At 36.2% G+C, this 23,424-nt stretch overlaps 1 protein-coding gene and 1 long non-coding RNA gene across 2 annotated transcripts in view; both read left to right on the plus strand.

The window, feature by feature from the left end:
- The window catches only part of LOC127840114 (ATP-dependent RNA helicase me31b-like), a 41,912-nt gene that overhangs the window by 8,970 nt on the left and 9,518 nt on the right, over positions 1-23,424 (plus strand). The window contains exons 6-9 of the mRNA XM_052368575.1: positions 2,790-2,884; positions 4,181-4,303; positions 5,078-5,206; positions 6,242-6,422. Coding sequence (XP_052224535.1) covers positions 2,790-2,884; positions 4,181-4,303; positions 5,078-5,206; positions 6,242-6,422 — 528 coding nt within the window. The remainder of the gene's footprint in view (positions 1-2,789; positions 2,885-4,180; positions 4,304-5,077; positions 5,207-6,241; positions 6,423-23,424) is intronic.
- LOC127840117 (uncharacterized) lies at positions 12,983-21,979 on the plus strand. The gene is made up of 2 exons (XR_008030420.1): positions 12,983-13,431; positions 21,663-21,979. It is a non-coding gene; the product is annotated as an uncharacterized LOC127840117 (long non-coding RNA).

Here is a 23,424-nt window from a genome sequence, read left to right on the forward strand (position 1 = left end):
AATGATGGCTATTATGATTATTAACAGAGCTCCAGATAAGGTTTTGTGAAATTCTTAACATTAATACTAGATTTTCAAAAATAATTCTTAACTCTGAAATTTTATTCTTAACGTTACTACTAAGTTTTGGAAAATAATTCTTAACTTTTCTAAATGACCTAAAAATTAATAATAATGGTTATTTTCATGCAAAATATCAAAATTAACATACTAGCAACTTAATTTAAACGACTTCAACAGTGTCTATTCAGTATTATACAATTTTATTTTTCAAATACCTTCATATGCCCAAACTCTGCTTAGATTGCATGCCTTCAATGAATTTTTACATATTTCACAATTAAAACGGGTCTCCCCTTCAATCTTTTCAACAATTGGCCACGGGAATTGTCCCTTCCACTCTTTCAATTTTTTTATCCCCCGCCAGAGGCGGAGGAATATTGTTTTGACGTTGTCCGTCCGTCCGGGCACTTTTGTGTCTGGAGCCGTATCTTGGAGGTGCTTTGGCGGATTTCATTGAAACTTCGTATGAGTATATATATGCATAAGAGGATGATGCACGCCAAATGGCATTGTACACCATCTGTTAAAAACAGACTTATGGCCCTTTGTATCTTGAAAAAATGCTTTTTACTATAGGCACATTTGTGTCCGGAGCCATATCATGGAAGTGCTTTGGCGGATTTCATTTAAACTTGGTATGAGTATATATATGCATAAGAGGATGATGCACGCCAAATGGCATTGTACACCATCTGTTAAAAACAGACTTATGGCCCTTTGTATCTTGAAAAAATGCTTTTTACAATAGGCATTTTTGTGTCCGGAGCCATATCTTGGAAGCGATTGTCCTCCGTCCGTCCATCTATCATTATGTTCATCCGTCCAATTTGCACCCATCCTCAAACAAAGCATATGTTGCGGGGGATACCTTGGGCCTTTCAGGCCCTCTTGTTTGTTTTCAGTTTGGACCCGTCGTGTCGCGTTTTTTTAAGCTTTTCCGACTGTTTCGGCAACTGAACATGCAACATCGTATAAGATCTTTTCTATAAGGTCTTTCTTAACATTCAACTTCGGCTCACTTTGCGTACAATATGTTTAAAGCCAGGGGTTTTTTTTACTAAGAAAGTGACGCCGATATTCGGCGTCTTCCCCTACCAGAATTTTTTCCCTCAAAATACAATTTCCCCACCAAAAATATCATTTTTCACTAAATTATAATATTTTCTCTCAAAGAAATGTTTATTTTTCCTTTGGGCATTCGACAATTATCCAATTTGCACCATGTACAACGATCTCGCTCTCTCTCTCTCTCTCCAGACGAACACAAAAAATCTGGGAATCCCAGTTATTCTAAATATAGCTCTTAAATTACGTCATGTAAACTGGGCAACTAATCGTAATAATCACGTGACTATTTTACTGGATACCGGTCTTGCGCGAGAAGGGTGTTTCCTCAATTTATTACCGGAAACCAGTTGAATTTTCATCCGGGCTATGTGCAAGCCAAGATATAAACGTGAAAACAGAAAAAAAATGTCTCACAATTGGCGTTCTTACACAAACAAAATAAAACATTCGGACTCGGAAGATACTGAACGCATCGAGGCATTTTCTAAGAAAGAATCATCGAAAACCGTTATAACCCAGCAGGATTCTGAGGTAATCAACATCGAACATTGTGAAAGTGAAAGTAGACAATCGGCAGCTGCCGCTCCTTTCCCTTCCAATACTGTAGCAGATCAAGATCGTCAACCCATTCATCATGAAATTGAAATCACAAAATTGACATCGTCCCCCGGCCCCAGTACAGAAATATAGTTGAAAACATTTCCCATTATCAAGATCTACACCCATCTATTAAGAACTTTGACTTTAATACGTGTTAAATGTGTTTAAGAACAAAAAGGACAGAGACAAGCCTCTTTTAATGAGTTATAGACATTGAAATGAACAGTTTTTATTTTTTCCCCCAATTTGTCTCTTTCGCACTCTTTTTTCCCCTGTCACCCAGCGTCCAGCGTCTTCCCCTTTCTCTAAAAAAAACCCCTGAAAGCGTGTTTTTGCACGCTTTGCAGTTTTTTAGGACGCTCTCTGGTCGCCGCCATTGCTTTTTGACAGATAGACTGTACACGCCGCTTTTATTGGAAAAAATGCGCTTTGTTAAACAAACCCGATAACCATTTTATATAAGCACCGAAAAGATCTTTAATACGCGAAAAGAACTCAATAAAAATCGATACGAACCGATGTAAAAATAATATTCGTAACTTGATTTTGTAATTTTAATGGTACGACAAGATCTTAAAATAAATACGTAACGGACTTGAAAATAATTCGTAATTACGAAAATACGACCCTTATCTGGAGCTCTGTATTAAGATCAGTAATGAATGTTTGGTAAGTAAGCATCTAGGATAGCCTTGTATCAATGTATAACGCGCATGAACTTTTTAATTTGAAACTGTGTTGTAAAAAACTGCGCCGTATACATGATCAGATATTTTAATTTGTTATGTAGAAATACACATATTCCTTAGCTCTATTGGTAAGTGTTTTGCAATGTTGGTAGTTGGGCACCTGAATACAATTTATCACAGGCATGCCTGCCATGACCATAGGCTTTAAAATGTTGTCAGGCTCTGAGATTTTCTGAGAAAACTCATATGACCACTGTACAAAAAGTGTTAGAAGAAATATAGTTGACAACCATGGCCAAAATATTGGTGATAGCTGAAATTATTTTTTTTTACCCGTCTCTATTATGCATGGTTTGATTTCTATTTCAGTTCATGCAATTGTAGCCACACCAGGAAGAATCTTGGATCTAATGAATAAAAACCTAGTGAAAATTGGCAAGTGCGGAATCCTAGTTTTAGATGAGGTAAGTGCAGGCTAGCCTTCTCTAGAATGCCATGCTAATCTGCATTTCAATAGAGCAATCTTTTCAAACAAAGAATTTTTTAAAGCTATATGCAAGTACCACAATAATTGCATGTACAGTCCAGTCCAGTGATACATTTTGAGCCAAGCGTGCTCATATTGCATGATTTGTGTAGGATTGCTAGTTACATGCCCCTAATGTTAATGAGTAGCTTAACCCTTTGCATGCTGGGAAATTTGTATTCTGCTAAAATGTCGTCTGCTGAATTTCTAAAATTAGCATTTTCTTCGATTTTTTTTCAAAGAATACTATCAGAATAGCAAACAGTTTGAATCCTGATGAGACGCCACGTTCTGTGGCGTCTCATCTGGATCCAAATTGTTTGCAAAGGCCTTTAAAATTCGGTTCCAGCGCTGAAAGGGTTAAGAAATATCTTAATTTCATATACTGTTATGTGGTTTATGCTTTTGAGAAGCAGCATGTGTTAACCATTTACCACTTAGATACGTATTTTGACGCATTTGTGGTCCCTTCGAAAGTTACCAGTGATTTTTTTTTGCTCAAATTAACAGCCGATTTTCGGCTGCTTCCCTATCGCAAAAATACACGTTTTTTCCCAAAAATCTGACCAAAATTTTCCCAAAAAAGCCCAACTTCCAAAAAAAAAAAAAAATTTTTTTTTTTTTTTTTTTTTTTTAGAAAGAAGTCTCATATAACTTAATTATGATTTCTTGAATCTAGGTCTCAACTTTATTTTGTAAACATCTCACACAATATATAACTTGAATTTAGTCAAGTTTGTCCATAAATCATTCCCAAACTTGCCACTTTTATTGATTTAAAAAAATCCCTATTTGACCAGACTCCTTTTCTAGAAAACTCCCTGAACATGCACTTAAAAACAATATCACTTCTGTTACTTATAATCCTATTTATAATGCTTAATTTTTCCCAATTTCATGGTTTATCGCGCTATTTTTCCCAATTTCACGGTTAATCGCGCTAATTTTCCCAATTCAAATGGCACAGGCTGTAACAAAGTAAAGCAAAAAAAATCACTGGTTACATTTAATGAAAAACCTTTCTTACTAGATTCAAGTTTTAAAGGCTTCATTTCTAATCCTTAGATACTGATAAGCAGCAAACAGCATAAAACCTGAACAGACTGAGAGTTACTTGCAGGCTGTTCTGGTTTTATGCTGGTTGAAAAAGCTATTTTCACTTTGCTTCTTATAGGGGAAAGGGCTAAATGATCTCCTTTGATGCTACTTTGAATGTCACATTGTTACACTTCAGGCTGACAAGCTCCTGTCTCAGGACTTCAAGGGCATGTTGGACAGCATCATCAGCCATCTCCCCAACGACAGGCAGATCCTGCTGTACTCGGCCACCTTCCCTCTGTCTGTAGAACAGTTCATGGTAACTTTACTGTCTTGTACTCCCCTGCCTTCCCTCTCTATCTGTAGAACAGTTCGTGGTAACTTTACTCTCTTGTACTGCCCTGCCTTACCTCTTACTGTCAACCACAATATGACATGCAATATTTGTATACCCCCACAAACAAAGTTTAGGGGTGTTTATAGGAGTGAGCTTGTCTGTCGGTCCGTCTGTCTGTCTGTCTGTCGGTCCACTCTCTAATTCAATTTTCATATGATCTTCACCAAACTTGGTCAGATGTATCGTGATGATGTCTAGGTCAAGTTCGAATATGGGTCATGCCGGGTCAAAAACTAGGTCATGGGGTCACTTAGTTTATTTTAAGCATTCAGCATGGTGTCCGCTCTCTAATTCAAGTAGTTTTCATCAGAGCTTCACCACACTTATCAGAAGTTGAATCTAGATGATGTGTAAGGTAAAGTTCGAACATGGGCAATGCTGGGTCAAAAACTAGGTCACGGGCTCACTAAGTGCGTTTTAAACATTGAGCATGGTGTCCGCTAATTTATGTGAAGACAACATGCAAAATATTCTGTGTCCATGCAGCATGTGGTGTTATTTGTTACGTCTGTGACAAAGCTCTAGTTTTTACAGACCAAAAAAAATTATAAGGCAATCAGATCTTGTCCCCCTTAATAAAGTGCTTTTATTTTCACACCTTGGTTTGTAATGAAATGGTCTTAAAAGTACTCTTAAAATGGTCTTAAAGCACTGTTTGAATATCTTACCTTCCTGAAACAATCTGATGGCTTGCAGAAAAAGTACCTCCAAAATCCATACGAGATTAACTTGATGGATGAGCTGACGTTGAAAGGAGTCACACAGTACTATGCGTTTGTGCAAGAAAAACAGAAGGTCCATTGTCTAAACACACTGTTCTCCAAGGTAGGTTCACTTGTCACTTTTCATATGCTTCGAAATCTGGGTTTAATGTATGTCACTAAAAACTTGTCCCATATTAGGCTAATCAGGGACGATATTTTCAGCTTCAACATGATTTTTGTATAGATGAGACCTCCTTTATCCCTTTGCATGCTGGGAAATTTGTCATCTGCTCAAATATCGTCTGCTGAATTTCTAAAATTAGCATTTTCTTCGATTTTTTTCAATGAATACTATCAAAATAGCAAACTGTTTGGATCCTGATGAAACGCCACATTCTGTGGCGTCTCATCTGGATCCAAACTGTTTGCAAAGACCTTCAAATTTCGGTTCCTGCACTTAGAGGGTTATGCAAAAATTCCGTAAAGGCGGAAAGTTGTGTCCCTGACAAGCCTGTGCGGACAGAACAGTAAAGGTAGATGTTCACGGTAACAAGACGATAAAATAATGCTTGTGTAATTTGCTTGCATGCAACCACTAGTACTTTATCTTAACTAGTATAGAAATAAAAAATTGTTATTAGTATGTTTAATATAAAAAGTGTTAAATTTGTCATAAAAAATATCTATAAAAAAAATGCACATTTTACAATGCCTTATTTGAAACAATCATGGAGGATTGTTAACCAGTTAATATATATCAGTCAAATTGTGATACAGCTATAAGCAATGAGCATTTTTAGCTCTGCTGTTTTCGGAGAAAAAACCCGAGGTATTGTTATAGCCAACTCATCGTGTCGTCCGCCGGCGTCGTGCTAAAACTTTGACAATTTCCTCTTAAAGCAAAGTGCTTCCACCTACAATTTTGAAACTTCATATGTAGATGCACCTTGATGAGTTCTTCACGCCACACCCATTTTTGGGTCACTAGTTCAAAGGTCAAGGACAGTGTGACCTAAAAAAAAAAAAATTCTGGCAAGCTTTCATTTATTCAAAAATGCACCCACAGCCAAGCGTTGGCACCTGTTAAGCGGTGCTCTTGTTAGAAATAAGCGTAATCTATTATAACTGTTCCCCTTCTATCTCTTCATTTTTTCAGTTACAAATCAACCAGTCCATAATCTTCTGCAACTCAACCCAGCGTGTGGAGCTACTGGCCAAAAAGATCACGGAGCTGGGCTACTCATGTTTCTATATTCATGCCCGAATGAACCAGCAGCACAGGAACCGTGTGTTTCACGACTTCAGGCAGGGCCTATGCAGAAACCTAGTCTGCTCAGGTATGCTGACAGTGTTGATTTTTTCTGCCCAATTGGTGCCAAAACTTGACCCCATTCCAAAAGTCAAAAATATAGTAAGTATAGTACTCCATTTCCAATATGTTAAAAAATCCTGGCTGAAATTTACATGAAGGTGTAAGGAGATTGTAAGTTTTCCTAGTTTTTCCTGATTCAGTTAAACCTTTCATGCAAATATTATAAAAATTGCTATGGCTGACTAACCTTTGAGTGCTGTCAGGAACAAAGTATGACAAATGTAAACAGTTCAAAGGTAACAAGCATGAACGTATTTATGATTAGCCAAATGTTTGACAAGATTTAAAGCTGATAAGACAATTGTCTGACAAAGCTGCTGAGTTTTACTGTAGTCTTGGATATTTATTTTTATGACTCATGTGGTTTGAAAACAACACTTTTGCAGTGATCATAAAGAGAACAAGCCTTTAATCACCATCAGCCCAATTTTTTTTGTCCAATTGGGGAAAAGTACCAGTACAAGCCAAATTGGGAAAATACGGGTTGTGAAGTTTTCATATTGGGAAATTGGTGTTGATTTTTTGCCCTCAATTACTTTAAAATTGATACTAAATGTTGTCAAGTTTTTAGATGGTCGCTTTAGCGACCGTCTAATGTGCTGGATGTAAAATTCAGGTCGATACGGCCTGGGTATGATTAGCCCAATTCCCGCTTACACTACGCGCGAAGAAAGAGTTGTATAATTTATGCAAGAGGTTTGAGTTCTCCAATTATGTTTATTCACAAATGGAAGCATTATATTAATATCGTGTTAAATGCAATAGTTTCGAATGGTGTTTTATAGAAAAGAATAAAAAAAATGATCGTATTGCACGTGTCGCGGAGGAGATTGTTTATGAATGATTAAAATAGTCCACTTTCTGCTGCGTCTGCGTGACGTAGTATTTTCGCTCATCTCATTCATAAATCTGAGGCTGGCGATAAACAAAGGGGAGTCCGGGTGAGAATTACGCACTAGTATAAGGTTACGCTTGTTTATATTCACAGGTCTCAATTAATAACACGTTGACCACGAGTTCAACAATTATTACAGGGATACGATAGACAACATAAAAATGATTCATTATCGCTGAAACTGTTAAAAAACATTTAAATATAACAAGAATATTCTCTAAAAAATGTAGTCTTGCTGTTTTGAAATAAGGTTTGGAATTTTGGTTTCTAAATAACTTAATTAAAAACAAAAGTTTAATTATAGTGTTTTTTACTTTTAGTCGCATATGTACCGCATTATAATGTGTGTTATAATAGGCAAACCATACATTAGTAAAATTCAATCTGCCTTCGCACATAGAAGGAATGGGTCAATTAGGTGCTGCGTTTCCTTTCAGTTAGAGGTCAATTCTTTACGTAAAAGCAATCACAAGGCCCCGGCTTCAGAGGAATTGCGGAGCGTTCTTACATAATTAAAGTCGTAGTCGCATGGTATTTGCGTTTAGCGTCCTATTTGGTCACGTGGTTCTTTTTCGCGGGTGTTTTGGCATTCATGATATGAGGCTATTAATAGATGCGCCTGTCGATAAACAAAGGAAAGTTTACGGGCGATAACAACGCAATAGGTTACGCTCTCACATACAACTCAATGACGTAGTACAGGTCGTAAATTGAGAGATTTGGGAAAAAGTTGACGCTTATTTATATTCTCAATTTATAAAACGTTGAACATAAGTTCAACAATAACTTCAGCGATACGATAGACTAAAAAAAATCATAATCGCTTAACCCGAATATAACAAATAATTTATAATAATAATACGAATGACCTGTTTCATAACCTCGTTGAAGCTACTACATCGGGTATTTCTGGAAAGCGTTCTTGGTTCTCAACACATAGCGGCGATCTTTTGTATTTACGGGTGCTAGCAACGCAATAGTAGAAGCTTAGTAGAAGGTTTAGCTTGTTTATATTCACAGTTCTCAATACATTGACAGTTGGATATGAGTTCATCAATTACTCAGGCATACTATAGGCAACCTCGAAAATGCTTTATAATCGCTAAAACCGAAAACAACTAAATATATTATATTTAATATATTTATAACAATTTTAAAAATGTAGTCGGCGTATACGCCGACTTTGAAATAAAGTTAGCAATTTACTTTTCTAAATAATTGAATACAATTAAACAAAAGTTAAACTATTGTGTTGTGTTTTTCACTTGTAAGCTGCATATTCACCGCATGAAATGTGTGTTAGCATTGTCAAACCACACATTAGTGTGAGTAAATAAAAAATATACTACGGGAGAGCACTTCATATGTGTCCTCATATGCCTTGTTATGAGTATCTTTCTTCATTATCGAAATATATCGTATGTTTATATTTGATTTAAACGCAGTTTTCTTTCGTCACATTTAAATCACACGTCAATAGCGCCGTCATGCGAAAATGGGTCTTATGCGTTTCGGCAAGCGTTTGTTAAACCCAACATGTGCTCTTGCGCAGTCAGGCCATAGGCGACGCTGTTCGCTTTAAAATCACTCAATATGTTATGTTTCTCCTTACTAGAAGGAGGGATAGCTGAGTGGGCTATTTATATGATGGGCGCATATGGAATAAGACCCATTTTCGCATGACGAGGGTCATTACAAATCTCATTGCGAATTGAAAATTCCACATTTAAAAACAATGCTTTTTGATACAAAATTGAATTCAAAATAGCAAACTTGTTAATAATGGCAGCCTATCGACGCATTAAGGAATGATTTCCAGACGTGCTGACCAAGTACGGCAAACATTGTGGTATGATAATTAAACGATTTTCTCTTATCGTGACACTATACTATTTCGCTAATGATTGTTTTCTCATCTTGGAGGCGAAATTGAAATTCTGCGAGATGGATTGTAACGCGTAATTGTAACAGGGCCACAATTTGTGTCGTTTGAGCATACAGATAGTAGTCCGGAATTCCTTACACTAAACAGTGCTACATCCTTTGAATTGAGCACATACGCAGTGATGTAGCAAAAATTCAGAGGTTGTATCTCCAATCAGCTTATTAAATATTCGAAAATATTCATGCGTGTCTGTTGGCGTTATGTTAAAGTCACTAAGATGAAAACTGAAACAGCTTCGCCTAAAAGCGCATTAGTGCTCTATACCTATGTTTATGTTAGCGTTGTTGACACCGTGTGAACTGCTCGGGTAACAAGTAAAGCATAAACAGCAATGTTTATATACTTTAATTCCTCCATATACAAGATACGAAGATTATTGTATATTTTGAATTTGTATATGGTGTCAAAAATCAAAGGTTTTGTACACGGAACTTTCATTATGAATTTATATTCTTGGTGAGATAGTCATTTGATATTAGAAAAAATATTCCTTTAATATGATGGTGACTGCAAATTTTCTTTATATTAAGGTCTCATTACCATTTTCATCATACTTTCTTTGCTTTCAGAACTTCTAAAAAAGCATGCTGTTTTTATTTTGTCTTCGTTATTTCTATGAAATAATAAGGATTTTAAAAAGTGCACACAAAACTCGACCCGTGCGCTATGACACACACTTTTTAAAGTTGAATGGCGTGTGTTCATTTCAAACTTGCGATTGATTTTGAAAAATGAATTGCGTGTTAAATTATGCAATAGCGAACATCTTCAGTGCCTTCAGCGCTTTGATTTATATTGTATTTACCTAGGTTCAAGCCATAGAGCTGCATAGAGAAACCAACTAAATGTTTTTTTTATTCAATATCATACATACAATGTAAACATGTATATGATCATACAACATAGTGATTGTACAAAGCAATAAAGTTCAGACATGTTATACAAGATATGCTAATATAATATATATTTTTTTAGAGAGAAAAGAAAAGAACAACAGAGGAATAGTTATGAAAAATGATAAGTTGTGTAAAGGCGGAAGAAAGCATACTGGGCTTGTGTGTTTTGTTGTATATTCACAATGGTCTTGTCAGATTGAAAAAAAAATAATAATAAAAAAAAATAAACAAAACTATTTTAGAGAGATAAACTAGCATTAGAGTGAAATGTATATAAGTGGACAAAACATTATGAGAATTTAATCCGATTCCATTTTTGTTCAAAGATTTGTAATGTGTCATTTCTGAGGGCTATTTCTTTCTCAATCTGGATTTTTAGTTTAAGACTATGGACAAAACAATTAAAATTTGGTACTTGTTTTTTGTACTTCATGTTTAAGATAAAATATTTCATCAATATAACCATAAAATTCACAATATTATTACAGTCTATTGATTTCAATGAGTTAATTCCGAAACTTACATTTAAGAAAGATAGTTTAACGTTTAGTTGATGTTGTTCAAGAAAAGATATTAATTGATTCCAAATAGGCTGGATGTGTTTGCACTCCCAGAAAAGATGTTCTATAGTTTCAATGTTTTCACTGCAGAAGTCACACAGATTTGAGTTAGATAATTTGCATTTAAAGAGATAATAATTTGTAGCTATAATTCTATGGATGTATTTATATTGAAAATTTCTCAGTGTGCTTTCAATAGTTGCTTTATATGGCATGGTAAATATGTGTTTCCAATTAAGTTCATTTTCTCCAAAAAGGGCTTGCCATTTAATTTGGATTTTGGAGTTTTCTGTAGGGTTTTTAATTTGTAGTGTGTAAAATATTTTATTTGTTTTGTTTTTTCTTCCAAGTATGTTTTCTACAAATGTTGTTTGAGTACATGGTGTATTATTTGTATTGATTTCAGATTTAATATGTATGGGTATGCTTTTGATTAGTGTGTAGTATTTCAGAAAATTATTTGAAGGTATTCCGTATATGTAGCATATATTATCAAAAGAGTAGAAATCTTTAATTCTGTAGTCATATAATTGGTCGACATATTTTATGCTTCGTTCAAACCAATCTTTATAGAAAAACGTCTTATTGTTTGAAGTTATGTCTTTATTGTTCCATAAAATAGTTTTACTGCTGTTTTGGGTTTCTAGATTATGAGTGACATCACTCCATGCTGATAGAACATCAGACAGAAATATGTTTTCGTTTGCAATTTCATGTAGGATAGTATTGTTGATGTTACATTCAAAGAGTAAAGAGTCACCATATTTTTTTAGGATTTTCTGGTAGAATAGTTTCCATGTACTCGTATTGGTATTATCTAGGTATCTTTTAACCCAGCTGCATTTGATTGCATTCAAGAATGAGTCAATGTTCGTTAATTGGATACCTCCATTTTCTACAGATTGAATTAACTGAGTTCGTTTTATTTTGTCAGGCTTACCGTCCCATATGAAATTAAATATTGCTGATTTTATATCGTTAATAACATCATTTGGTGGATTTGGGAGGACTGTTAATACATAAATTAGTTTAGGAAGTGCAAACGTTTTCAATACTGTGTTTTTTTCCGATTAGTGTAAGTTTACGGTGATGCCATGATTTTAAGCAGTTTTTAAAATTCTGTAATTTAGGTAGTATGTTTTTAAGAACTGTATCCTTTTCATTATTTGTGAAAGTAATTCCTAACGTTGTGGCTTCATCGGATGTCCAATGAAATTTCATTTCTTTTTTATATTGAACATTACTTTGTTTTAATTTACCTACTCGTAGCACAGTACATTTACTTTTGTTTAGTTTAAGACCCGATGTCATTCCGTAAAGGGTTAGTGATTCTATTAGGTTATGGAAAGAATCGTAATTGTCGTTTAAAAAATAAGTTGCATCGTCAGCAAATAGGGACTGTTTGATTTTTTCGTCGGGTTCTAGTGATATGCCTTTTATGTGTTTATTTGATTGGATGTGATGTGATAGGTACTCGATGCAAATAATAAATAGCGATGATGAGAGTGGACATCCTTGTCGAACCCCTCGTTCGATGTTGAAACTTTTTGAAAAGAAGCCATTGTTTATGATTAAACTGTTAATATCAGTATAGAATAGTTTGACCCATTGAATGAGACTTTCACCAAAGTTCATATTTTCTAAGCAAGAGAACATAAATGAATGATCAAGCGAATCGAATGCCTTTTCGAAGTCTGCAAAGAATATTAGACCAGGATCATTTGAATTGTTGAAATAGTTGATGCATTCTTGGATAAGACGAACGTTTTCACCAATATAACGTCCTTTTATGAAACCAGATTGAGATTTTGAAATGATTGATGGTAATATTTTTTTTATTCTGTTTGCTATACTTTTAGTTGCAATTTTATAATCATTGTTTAGTAAACTAATTGGGCGCCAGTTCGATAAGGATTCTAAGTTTTTTCCAGGTTTTGGAATGAGTGATATTATACCTTGTTTTTGAAGCGTAGTTAGGTTTTCATTATTATATGAATAGTTTAGTGATTTAATTAAATGTGTTTTGATATCATTCCAAAATATTTTATAAAACTCAATGGTGATGCCATCAGATCCTGGACTTTTGTTATTTTGCATTTCTTTTAGTGCTAATCCACATTCATATTCATTTAGTAATCCGTCACACAATAGTTTTTATACGCCCGTATAAAATACGGGACGTATTATGTGAAACCCCTTGGCGGGCGGCGGGCGGGCGGCGGGCGGGCGGCGGGCGGAAGGCATCACTTTGTCCGGACTCTAATTCAAATTGTATTCATCCGATCTTCACCAAACTTGGTCAGCAGTTGCATCTAGTTGATATCTAGGCCAAGTTCGAATATGGGTCATGCCGGGTCAAAAACTAGGTCATAGGGTCAATAAGTGCATTTTCAAAGGGGCCACTTTGTCCGGACTCTATTTCAAATTGTATTCATCCGATCTTCACCAAACTTGGTCAGCAGTTGCATCTAGTTGATATATAGGCCAAGTTCGAATATGGGTCATGCCGGGTCAAAAACTAGGTCATAGGGTCAATAAGTGCATTTTCAAAGGGGCCACTTTGTCCGGACTCTATTTCAAATTGTATTCATCCGATCTTCACCAAACTTGGTCAGCAGTTGCATCTAGTTGATATATAGGCCAAGTTCGAATATGGGTCATGCCGGGTCAAAAACTAGGTCATAGGGTCAATTAGTGCATTTTCAACGGCGCCACTTTGTCCGGACTCTAATTCAAATTGTATTCATCCGATCTTCACCAAACTTGGTCAGTAGTTGCATCTAGTTGATATCTAGGTCAAGTCCGAATATGGGTCATGCTGGGTCAAAAACTAGGTCAAAGGGTCAATTAGTGCATTTTACTTTGTCCGGACTCTAATTCAAATTGTATAAATCTTATCTTCACCAAACTTGGTCAGTAGTTGCATCTAGTTGATATCTAGGCCAAGTTCGAATATGGGTCATGCCAGGTAAAAAACTAGGTCATAGGGTCAATTAGTCCATTTTCAACAGCGCCACTTTGTCCGGACTCTTATTCAAATTGTATTCATCCGATCTTTACCAAACTTGGTCAGTAGTTGCATCTAGTTGATATCTAGGTCAAGTTCGAATATGGGTCATGTCGGGTCAAGAACTAGGTCATAGGGTCAATTAGTGCATTTTCAACGGCGCCACTTTGTCCGGACTCTAATTCAAATTGTATTCATCCGAAACTTTTAAACAACTTTTTATCCTGCGTCAAAGTGGTATGGGGGTATAAGTCACATTCAGTGACAAAGCTCTAGTTCAAGTTGAATTCACCAAACTTGGTCAGAGGTAGTATATAGATTATATATCAGTCAGGTCTGATTGGAGACATGCAACCGATTAACACATGCAATATTTTTATGCAATATTTTTATCCAGTTTTATTTTGCAATATTTTCATCGGGTTTATTTTTTTCGCGATTTTTGAAACGAGTTATTTTTATACGCCCGTTTTTTCAAAACGGGGCGTATTATAGTTTCACCCTTGGCGGCGGGCGGGCGGCGTCCACAGCAGTGCCCGCTCTCTAAGTCAAATAGTTTTCGTCGGATCTTCACCAAACTGGGTCAGAAGTTGTATCTAGACAATATCTAGGTCAAGTTCAAATATGGGTCATGCGGGGTTAACTACTAGGTCACAGGGTCACTTAGTGCATTTCAATTATTTAGCATGGTGTCCGCTCTCTAATTGAAGTAGTTTTCATCCGATCTTCACCAAATTTTGTCAGATGTTGTGTCTAAATAATATCTAGGTCAAGTTCAAATATGGGTCTTGCCAGGTCAAAAACTAGGTCACGAGGTCACTTAGTGCATGGTGTCCGAAACCTTCAAACGGGCGTATCTTGTGACAGTTTGGCACTCTTGTTCTTCTTGATTTAAAGCGTGATGTGTATTTTTAAAAAGAGTGTTATTTTCAACATTTTTTCGTTTATAGAGGGTTTCGAAAAATAAACGTTGTTCTTCTAGTATTTGAGTTCTGTTTGTTATATCTTTGCCATTGACTACTAATTTGTGTACAGTTTTTTGTTCGCTTCTACGTTTTTCAATGTTTGCGAAGTATTTTGTATTTTTTTCATTGTGTTCAACCTGCTGTGCACGCGCTCTTAGTATTATTCCATTGAGATGTGTATGATAAATTTCATCTAATATTTGTTTTTTTAACGTTATTTCATTTTCAATGTCGGTGGTATCATTTGTGTTCGTTTGATGCAATTGTTTTTCAAGGGTTTCAATGGTTTTGATGGTTTCAGTTTCAAGTTTGTGTGTTTCTTTTTGTTTAAATGATGTGTATCTAATTGTTGTGTTGCGTATATTTCCTTTAATTACTTCCCATAAGGTATTTGGGTTTGCATCTTTATTATTTTGAACTGTATTTAATATTTCCTGTTTTATTTGTGTTTGATATTGTGTATCTAATAAGATGCTGTTGTTAATTTTAAAGTATCCTGGGCCTCTTTCAGGTTGTATATTATGCAGTTTAAGTTCAACTAGAGAGTGGTCAGTCATAAATCCTGGTTTTATGTTACATGTGTCAATAATGTTGCAAAGAGACTCAGATATTAAAAAATAGTCTAATCTACAAAATATTGTTGGTTTTGTGTTTGAGTGCCAGGTGAATTTTCTTTCGTTTGGATATATTGTACGCCAGATGTCTATCATATTGTAGTTTTCAATTATGTTATTTAAAATGTTTCTATTTTTAGGATGAGTATAAAGGTTGCCCTTCTTTTTATCTAATAATGGGTTAAGAACAGTATTGAAATCACCACCGACTATGATGTTTTTATCTTGATTATTATTTATAAAGGATTGTAGTGTTTCGTAAAAAGTGGAATCATCTATGTTAGGGCCGTAAACGTTGATTAATGTTAATTGTGTTTCGTGTATTTTGATATCTATACTCGCTTGTCTGCCAATTATTATTTCGTTAAAATTATCGACTGTGATCCCAATATTATTTTTTATCAAAAAGGCCACGCCTTGTTTATTAGAATGTTGACCACTAAGATAGATGTCTCCGTCCCATTCATCTTTTAAGGTTTGTCTTAAAGTATGTGTCAAGTGACTTTCTTGTAATAGGATTATACTATATTTTTTTTCGTCTAACCATTTGAAGATTTTTATGCGTTTGTCTTTATTATTTAGCCCTTTTACATTTAAAGTACATATCTTAATCATTTAAAGAAGTGGAGGGTGATGTAAATGATACTTTGTGTATGCTTGTCCAGTTGGTCCCTATTTTAAAAAATGCCCAGTTGGTTTCTAGTATAAGACATAAGATATCATTACATACAAACGAAAAAAGAAAACAAAAAATATGGATACAAACAGCTGAATAGTCCATAAAAAAAGAAGCAAACAGAAATAATCACAAAAATGAGAAGAAAACAACAATAAACGATTTGTCTCCAATAGAGACCTACATAAGCGCACTTCCGTACACTGGAAATGCACAAATTATTTGAAATAGTGATCTGAGTATAAAAATATATATATAACACCGTAGATTTATGGTAACTTATAATTATAATAATATACCAATACAAAAACTACTAAATTGTGTGTGGATGGTGGTTCGGTGCGTGTGTGTGTGTTTGTGTGTGTGTGTGCGCGCGTGTTGCCCGCGTGTGTTATGCGCCTGTGTTGTGTATGTTCGTTGAAAGGAGTGTGCGCGCCGGTTCAGTTATGTGTGTGAATGCGCGCGTGTGTGTTTGCGCGTGTGTGTGTGTGTTTGTGTATGGTTTGTATGTGCGCGGCTGCGTGTGTGCGTGCACGTATTCGTGTATGCGTGCTCGTGTGTGTGTGTGTGCGGGCACGAGCGCGCGCGTATATGTATGTGTGCGTGTTCTGGTTGTGTAAAACGCGTGTGTGCGGGTGCGCGTGTGTATGTGTGTGTTTGTCTGCGGTTGAGTGCGCGCGTATGTTCATGTGTGTTTGTGAGCGTGTATGTGAGTGTATGTGTGTATACATGCATGTGTTCTGTCTTATTGTTTTGCACTGTGTGTACCTGTATCTCGTAAAAAAAACGTTGTAATAATTGATAACCTTAGGTTACAATAATGACTATAACATGACTATTACAATGACAAAATATGCATTCTTATACAAACATTTTGTGCTATTATTTGTCAAGAGGTTCACGACAGTTAAAAAGAACCTATGCACCTACTGTATTTGAAAATCATCTATTGATTATATATGTATATCTTCATTTATTGTTAAACACAATTAATGCAATCAGTACACGTTTTAATAAACTGTTGTCTACGAAACGTTTAACAAATATCAACATTACACGATATGTGCTAAGATCAAAGACATATACATGAAAACATTCGTATGTCCGTCGCATTGTCGATCTGAAATATACGAAAAACGAAACCTACTTAGATCGACTGACGGACATTCCCACGTTTTTGTTTGATAAGCAAACGTTTTATAAGCATTTTATACTTATAAAATGTAACTCCAGTATTTTCATTTTTACTGTATCTGGCCTGCAGTTAATCTAGTTCCGAAAACAAAATGAACTAGAGATACCACCAGATGTGTTTTTACTCATATAACAAAATTATGAGCGTCTTACGCTCAATAAATATTTTAATTTTTATTAACAAAAATAATTACAAAAATGTGTTGCCCTGTTTGGAAAGAGGTTAATTGACAACATAAGTGATGTGGATTTGTAGAGCAAATACAATATACTGAAAATTACACAAATTATATAAAACACATATTTTCTGTATTTTATATAACACATATATTCTACGCACCGCATGCTATGTACATAAATATAGGAATAGATACATATCCTCCTATCACAGCTCACGAGCGACATAAAAAAGCGCTTTTCCATACACTGGAAATACACAAAATAAAAAGTTTATATATAGCTCCGTAGATTGTATGTAACTTATAATAGTAGTAATGTAACAGTAAGAACTACAAAATTGTGTGGGGTGGTTCGGCGCGCGTGTGTTTGTGCGTGTGTGTGCGCGCATGTTGCGCGAGTATGTAGTGTGTGTGTGTTGTGCATGTACGTGTAAGGGTGTGTGTGCGCGGGTTCGTGCATGTGTGTGTATGCGCATGTGTGTGAATGTATGTGCGTGTGTGTGCGCGTGTGTGTATGTGTGCGTGTGTACGTGCGTGCGTGTGCGCGAGCGTGCATGCGTGTGTGTGCGTGTTCGTATGCGTGTGTGTGCGTGCGCGTGTGTTTGTGTGTCTGTAGTTGAGTGCGATTTTCTGTAACACCTATTCTAAGCAACGCCCGCTACATATATAAATATAGATATAGGTTAATATCTTTAAATATGCCACAGTTCATGCAAACATAAATACAAGTAAACAATGCAGACAATAATTATGTATATGATAAGCGAAAGTTAATTTTTTATAGATATAGATGAATACCATTATATCTTTTCAATGAGCTCGGTCAATGAACTCGGTCAGTGAATTCGGTCCATGGACAACAATGAACATAAACAACACAACACTGAGCTGGGACAAATGACAACACTGTCGCACAGTATTCTAAAGAAAACTATTTAAGCCACACATTTGTTCAGGACAATATAATTTCTCGATTGAACATTCAATAAATTTACACAAAAACTGGTATGGAAATCTCTATACAAACACATTTTTCTAGAAACTGATATTTTAGTCGATAAGAGTACAGTGAATGAAGAATGTCATTCAATATTTAAACAGAACAGGTATTTAAAAACAACAACAAAAAACGTTTATGAATCAATGAAAAATGATATTTAAGTCAATAAGAATACAGTGAATGAAGAATGTCATTCAATATTTAAACAAAATACGCATTTAAAAACAACAATAAAAAACGATTATGAATCAGTGAAAACCTTGCAGTAACGGACCAAATGTTGGATACCGTTTGAATGATGCAAAAAGCACATTTTTTTAAACCAGAAAAAGGCAAAATGTCAGAATTTCTTAACACTAAATGGAAATTACTTCCTGGTCGCAAAGTTATATTGCAAATCCGAATTAGGATACAAATGTAGATATACTAGCCATAGAGGTATATTAAACAATGTAAAATATACTTCAACAAGTAAATTTTATTTGAAATATTCTGTATATACATCGATTTTAGCGATCTAGAGGGAACTTGTTTTGTTTGGTTTGTTTACCTGACGAGTACTATGCCGTCCCGAACGAACGACAACTCTTGGTCAGTGTGAAAAGGTTACAACATACCAATATATACACACACAAAAAACTTTCACATTGAAAAATGATGCTATATTGTGTATTACATACAGAATTATGAATAACTGTTGATACTTGATTATGCATGAAGTTTTTGTATATTCTCGTGGTGGTTCCGTATGTTGTTATGCGTGTCTTACATAATGCGTGTCCTAATTGACGCTTTTGCGCGCATGTGCGCAAAGGCGGCTGTTAAGTGTGCGCGTGTGAGAGTGAGTTTGCGTGTAAGTGTGAGTGTGCGACTGCGTGCGCGTACGTACGTAAGTGCGTGTGTTTGTGTACGTGCGTGCGTGTCTGGGGGTTCATGCGTGCGGTTGTCCGTGAGTCTGTGTGTATGTGTTTTGTAAGTTACATGTCAGAGTAACAAAAACAACAGTAATTAAAAACACGTGTAATATATGCAACAAAACAACATTTCTGTTTCTGTTGGGGGAAAGAACGCACTGAGTATACAAAGGAAAGAATGCAAAGTCCGGGGCTAGGTTTATTGCCACAGTTCTATTGTTTATGTTTTGTTTGATAATCGTGAGGTGTTGCTATCTGACACTTTTCGGGCGTATGTTGTTCTGGTATCCCCATTGTTTTTGTTTGGCCATGGCTTTGCAAGCCATAGTTTGTACTTGTCAAAGGACACAAACTCGTTGCGGTCTTGTCCTCGGTATCGAACGAACAATTTTCCTTCGCGAGACCAGGCCCTCTCTACCAACGCGGGTTCTTTTAGACGCAATGATGATAAAACTTCCGCATTGATCTTTGTTAGGTCCTCATTAATGAAAACGCCCGTACCTTTAAGAAGCTTGGCACGTTGCATTATGTCGATTTTTGTTTGCCGCCTGACAAATTTCACGATTACCGGTCTGTTTTTATTCGGGGTATATTTTCCAAGACGATGGGCAACGTCGACGTCTTTACTTTCGAGTTTTAGGCCGAGCTTTTTACTTAGCAGCGATATCGTTTCGTCGGCCACAACCATCGATGTTTGTTGGTCAGAGTCATTGGCTAGACCAGAAATTCGGACACTGTTCCTTCGTCCGTATTGTTCCAGATCATTTTGACTGGAGTTGTGGATGCTTTCTGCGTCTTGCTGCGCTTTTTTCAGGGCATCAATTTCGCTCCTTTGTTCTTTAATTGTTCTTTTTAGGGCATCTATTTCGTTTTTGCTTTCGAACACGCTTCCCTCCATTACTTCTAGTTTTTTTAACACACTACCAAGGAACTTTTCTTTAATTTCCTCAAGTGTATCCTTTATTATTGTTTTAATAAATGAAGTGTCATTTTTTGTCAGCATATGTGACAGTTTAGCACTAATTTCGTCTAAGCGTTTTTCTAATGGTGTTTCGGTATGCTCTGTCGTGGTTTTTGATGCACCGCTTTGTATAAAGTCCGTCATGCTTTTTTGATTTTGCTTCTCGTTTTCCGTTTTCGACTTTTTACTATTCTTTTTGTTCTGTTTGTTTAGTTTATTTGCGTCTGGTGTTTCGAACACATGCACGTCTATTAGGCTAGTATCGGCTGCATCGGCTGCGTTACTCTCACTTGCCGTGGATGAGTGTTGTCTTTTGCTCATTGTTGTATTGTTTATTATGTTATAAGGTAGAAATCCGAGTCTCTCTGTGGTCTTTATGAGTTTATAACGGTTTATTCAGAGTGATGCACTTTATTGTATTCAATTAGACGAATTAATCATGCGTGACGAATTCACAGCACATAACGGGTAACAGATAATAGGCTGTAAGGCTAGAACTTGTTTGTCACCTGTTGATAAGTTTTGTGATTGCTATATATAAATTTGATTATTTTGAATATTAAAATACCCCACCCGCGTGAATACAGAGCGGGAGGAAAATATATCTAGAAAAGTCATTTAAAGCACATTTAACAAAAGTTCTTTACTTGGCTCTCGTGCAATAGTCCATATTACTATAATCCATCCATTTGAAACACAGATTGCACTCAGATCACTCGCTTTTTATACGCCCGTATAAAATACGGGACGTATTATGTGAAACCCCTTGGCGGGCGGCGGGCGGGCGGCGGGCGGCGGGCGGAAGGCATCACTTTGTCCGGACTCTAATTCAAATTGTATTCATCCGATCTTCACCAAACTTGGTCAGCAGTTGCATCTAGTTGATATCTAGGCCAAGTTCGAATATGGGTCATGCCGGGTCAAAAACTAGGTCATAGGGTCAATAAGTGCATTTTCAAAGGGGCCACTTTGTCCGGACTCTATTTCAAATTGTATTCATCCGATCTTCACCAAACTTGGTCAGCAGTTGCATCTAGTTGATATCTAGGCCAAGTTCGAATATGGGTCATGCCGGGTCAAAAACTAGGTCATAGGGTCAATAAGTGCATTTTCAAAGGGGCCACTTTGTCCGGACTCTATTTCAAATTGTATTCATCCGATCTTCACCAAACTTGGTCAGCAGTTGCATCTAGTTGATATCTAGGCCAAGTTCGAATATGGGTCATGCCGGGTCAAAAACTAGGTCATAGGGTCAATAAGTGCATTTTCAAAGGGGCCACTTTGTCCGGACTCTATTTCAAATTGTATTCATCCGATCTTCACCAAACTTGGTCAGCAGTTGCATCTAGTTGATATCTAGGCCAAGTTCGAATATGGGTCATGCCGGGTCAAAAACTAGGTCATAGGGTCAATAAGTGCATTTTCAAAGGGGCCACTTTGTCCGGACTCTATTTCAAATTGTATTCATCCGATCTTCACCAAACTTGGTCAGCAGTTGCATCTAGTTGATATATAGGCCAAGTTCGAATATGGGTCATGCCGGGTCAAAAACTAGGTCATAGGGTCAATTAGTGCATTTTCAACGGCGCCACTTTGTCCGGACTCTAATTCAAATTGTATTCATCCGATCTTCACCAAATTTGGTCAGAAGTTGTGTCTAGATGATATGTAGGTCAAGTTCAAATATGGGTCATGCCGGGTCAAAAACTAGGTCACGAGGTTACTTAGTGCATTTCAAGCATTTAGCATGGTGTCCGCTCTCTAATTGAAGTAGTTTTCATCTGATCTTCACCTAATTTGGTCAGAAGTTGTGTCTAGATGATATGTAGGTCAAGTTTGAACATGGGTCATGCCGGGTCAAAAACGAGGTCACATAGTGCATTTCAAGCATTAAGCATGTTGTCCGCTCTTTAATTGAAGTAGTTTTCATCTGATCTTCACCAAATTTAGTCAGATGTTACATCTAAGTGATATCTAGGTCAAGTTCAAATATGGGTCATGCCGGGTCAATAACTAGGTCTTGAGGACACTTTCAAGCATTGAGCATGGTGTCCAAAACCCTCGAACGGGCGTATCTTGTGACAGTTTGGCACTCTTGTTATTTTATTTTATAGATCTCATTTTCGATGTACGTGTTGACATGTTAACCGGAAGTTAACCAACTAAATGTTGCATTTTATTTATATGTCCCCCTGTCTATACTGGGGGACAAATTGTTTTTTAGCTCATCTATTTTTTGAAAAAAAATTATGAGCTATTGTCATCACCTTGGCGTCGGCGTCGGCGTTGGCGTTGGCGTCGGCGTCCGGTTAAGTTTTGCGTTTAGGTCCACTTTTCTCAGAAAGTATCAATGCTATTGCATTCAAACTTGGTACACTTACTTACTATCATGAGGGGACTAGGCAGGCAAAGTTAGATAACTCTGGCGTGCATTTTGACAGAATTATGTGCCCTTTTTATACTTAAAAAATTGAAAATTTTGGTTAAGTTTTGCGTTTAGTTCCACTTTTCTCAGTAAGTATCAATGCTATTGCATTCAAACTTGGTACACTTACTTACTATCATGAGGGGACTGGGCAGGCAAAGTTAGATAACTCTGGCATGCATTTTGACAGAATTATGTGCCCTTTTTATACTTAGAAAATTGACAATTTTGGTTAAGTTTTGTGTTTAGGTCCATTTTATTCCTTAAGCATCAAAGCTATTGCTTTCATACTTGCAACACTTACTAACTATCATAAGGGGACTGTGCAGGCAAAGTAATGTAACTCTGACTGGCATTTTGACAGAATTATGTGCCCTTTTATACTTAGAAAATTGAAAATTTGATTAAGTTTTGTGTTTAGGTCCACTTTATTCCTACAGTATCAAAGCTATTGCTTTCATACTTGCAAGATTTATGAACTATCATAAGGGGACGGTGCAGGCAAAGTTATGTAACTCTGACTGGCATTTGGACGGAATTATGGGCCCTTTATACTTAGAAAATTGAAAATTTGGTTAAGATTTATGTTTTGGTCACTTTACCCCTAAAGTATCATAGATATTGCTTTCATACTTGGAACACTCACAAACTATCATAAGGGTACAGTAAAAGGACAAGTTGCATAACTCTGGTTGTCATTGTTACGGAATTATGGCCCTTTTTTGACTTAGTAACT

The sequence above is a fragment of the Dreissena polymorpha genome, chromosome 7 (assembly GCF_020536995.1).
Source record: "Dreissena polymorpha isolate Duluth1 chromosome 7, UMN_Dpol_1.0, whole genome shotgun sequence".
NCBI lineage: Eukaryota > Metazoa > Mollusca > Bivalvia > Myida > Dreissenidae > Dreissena > Dreissena polymorpha.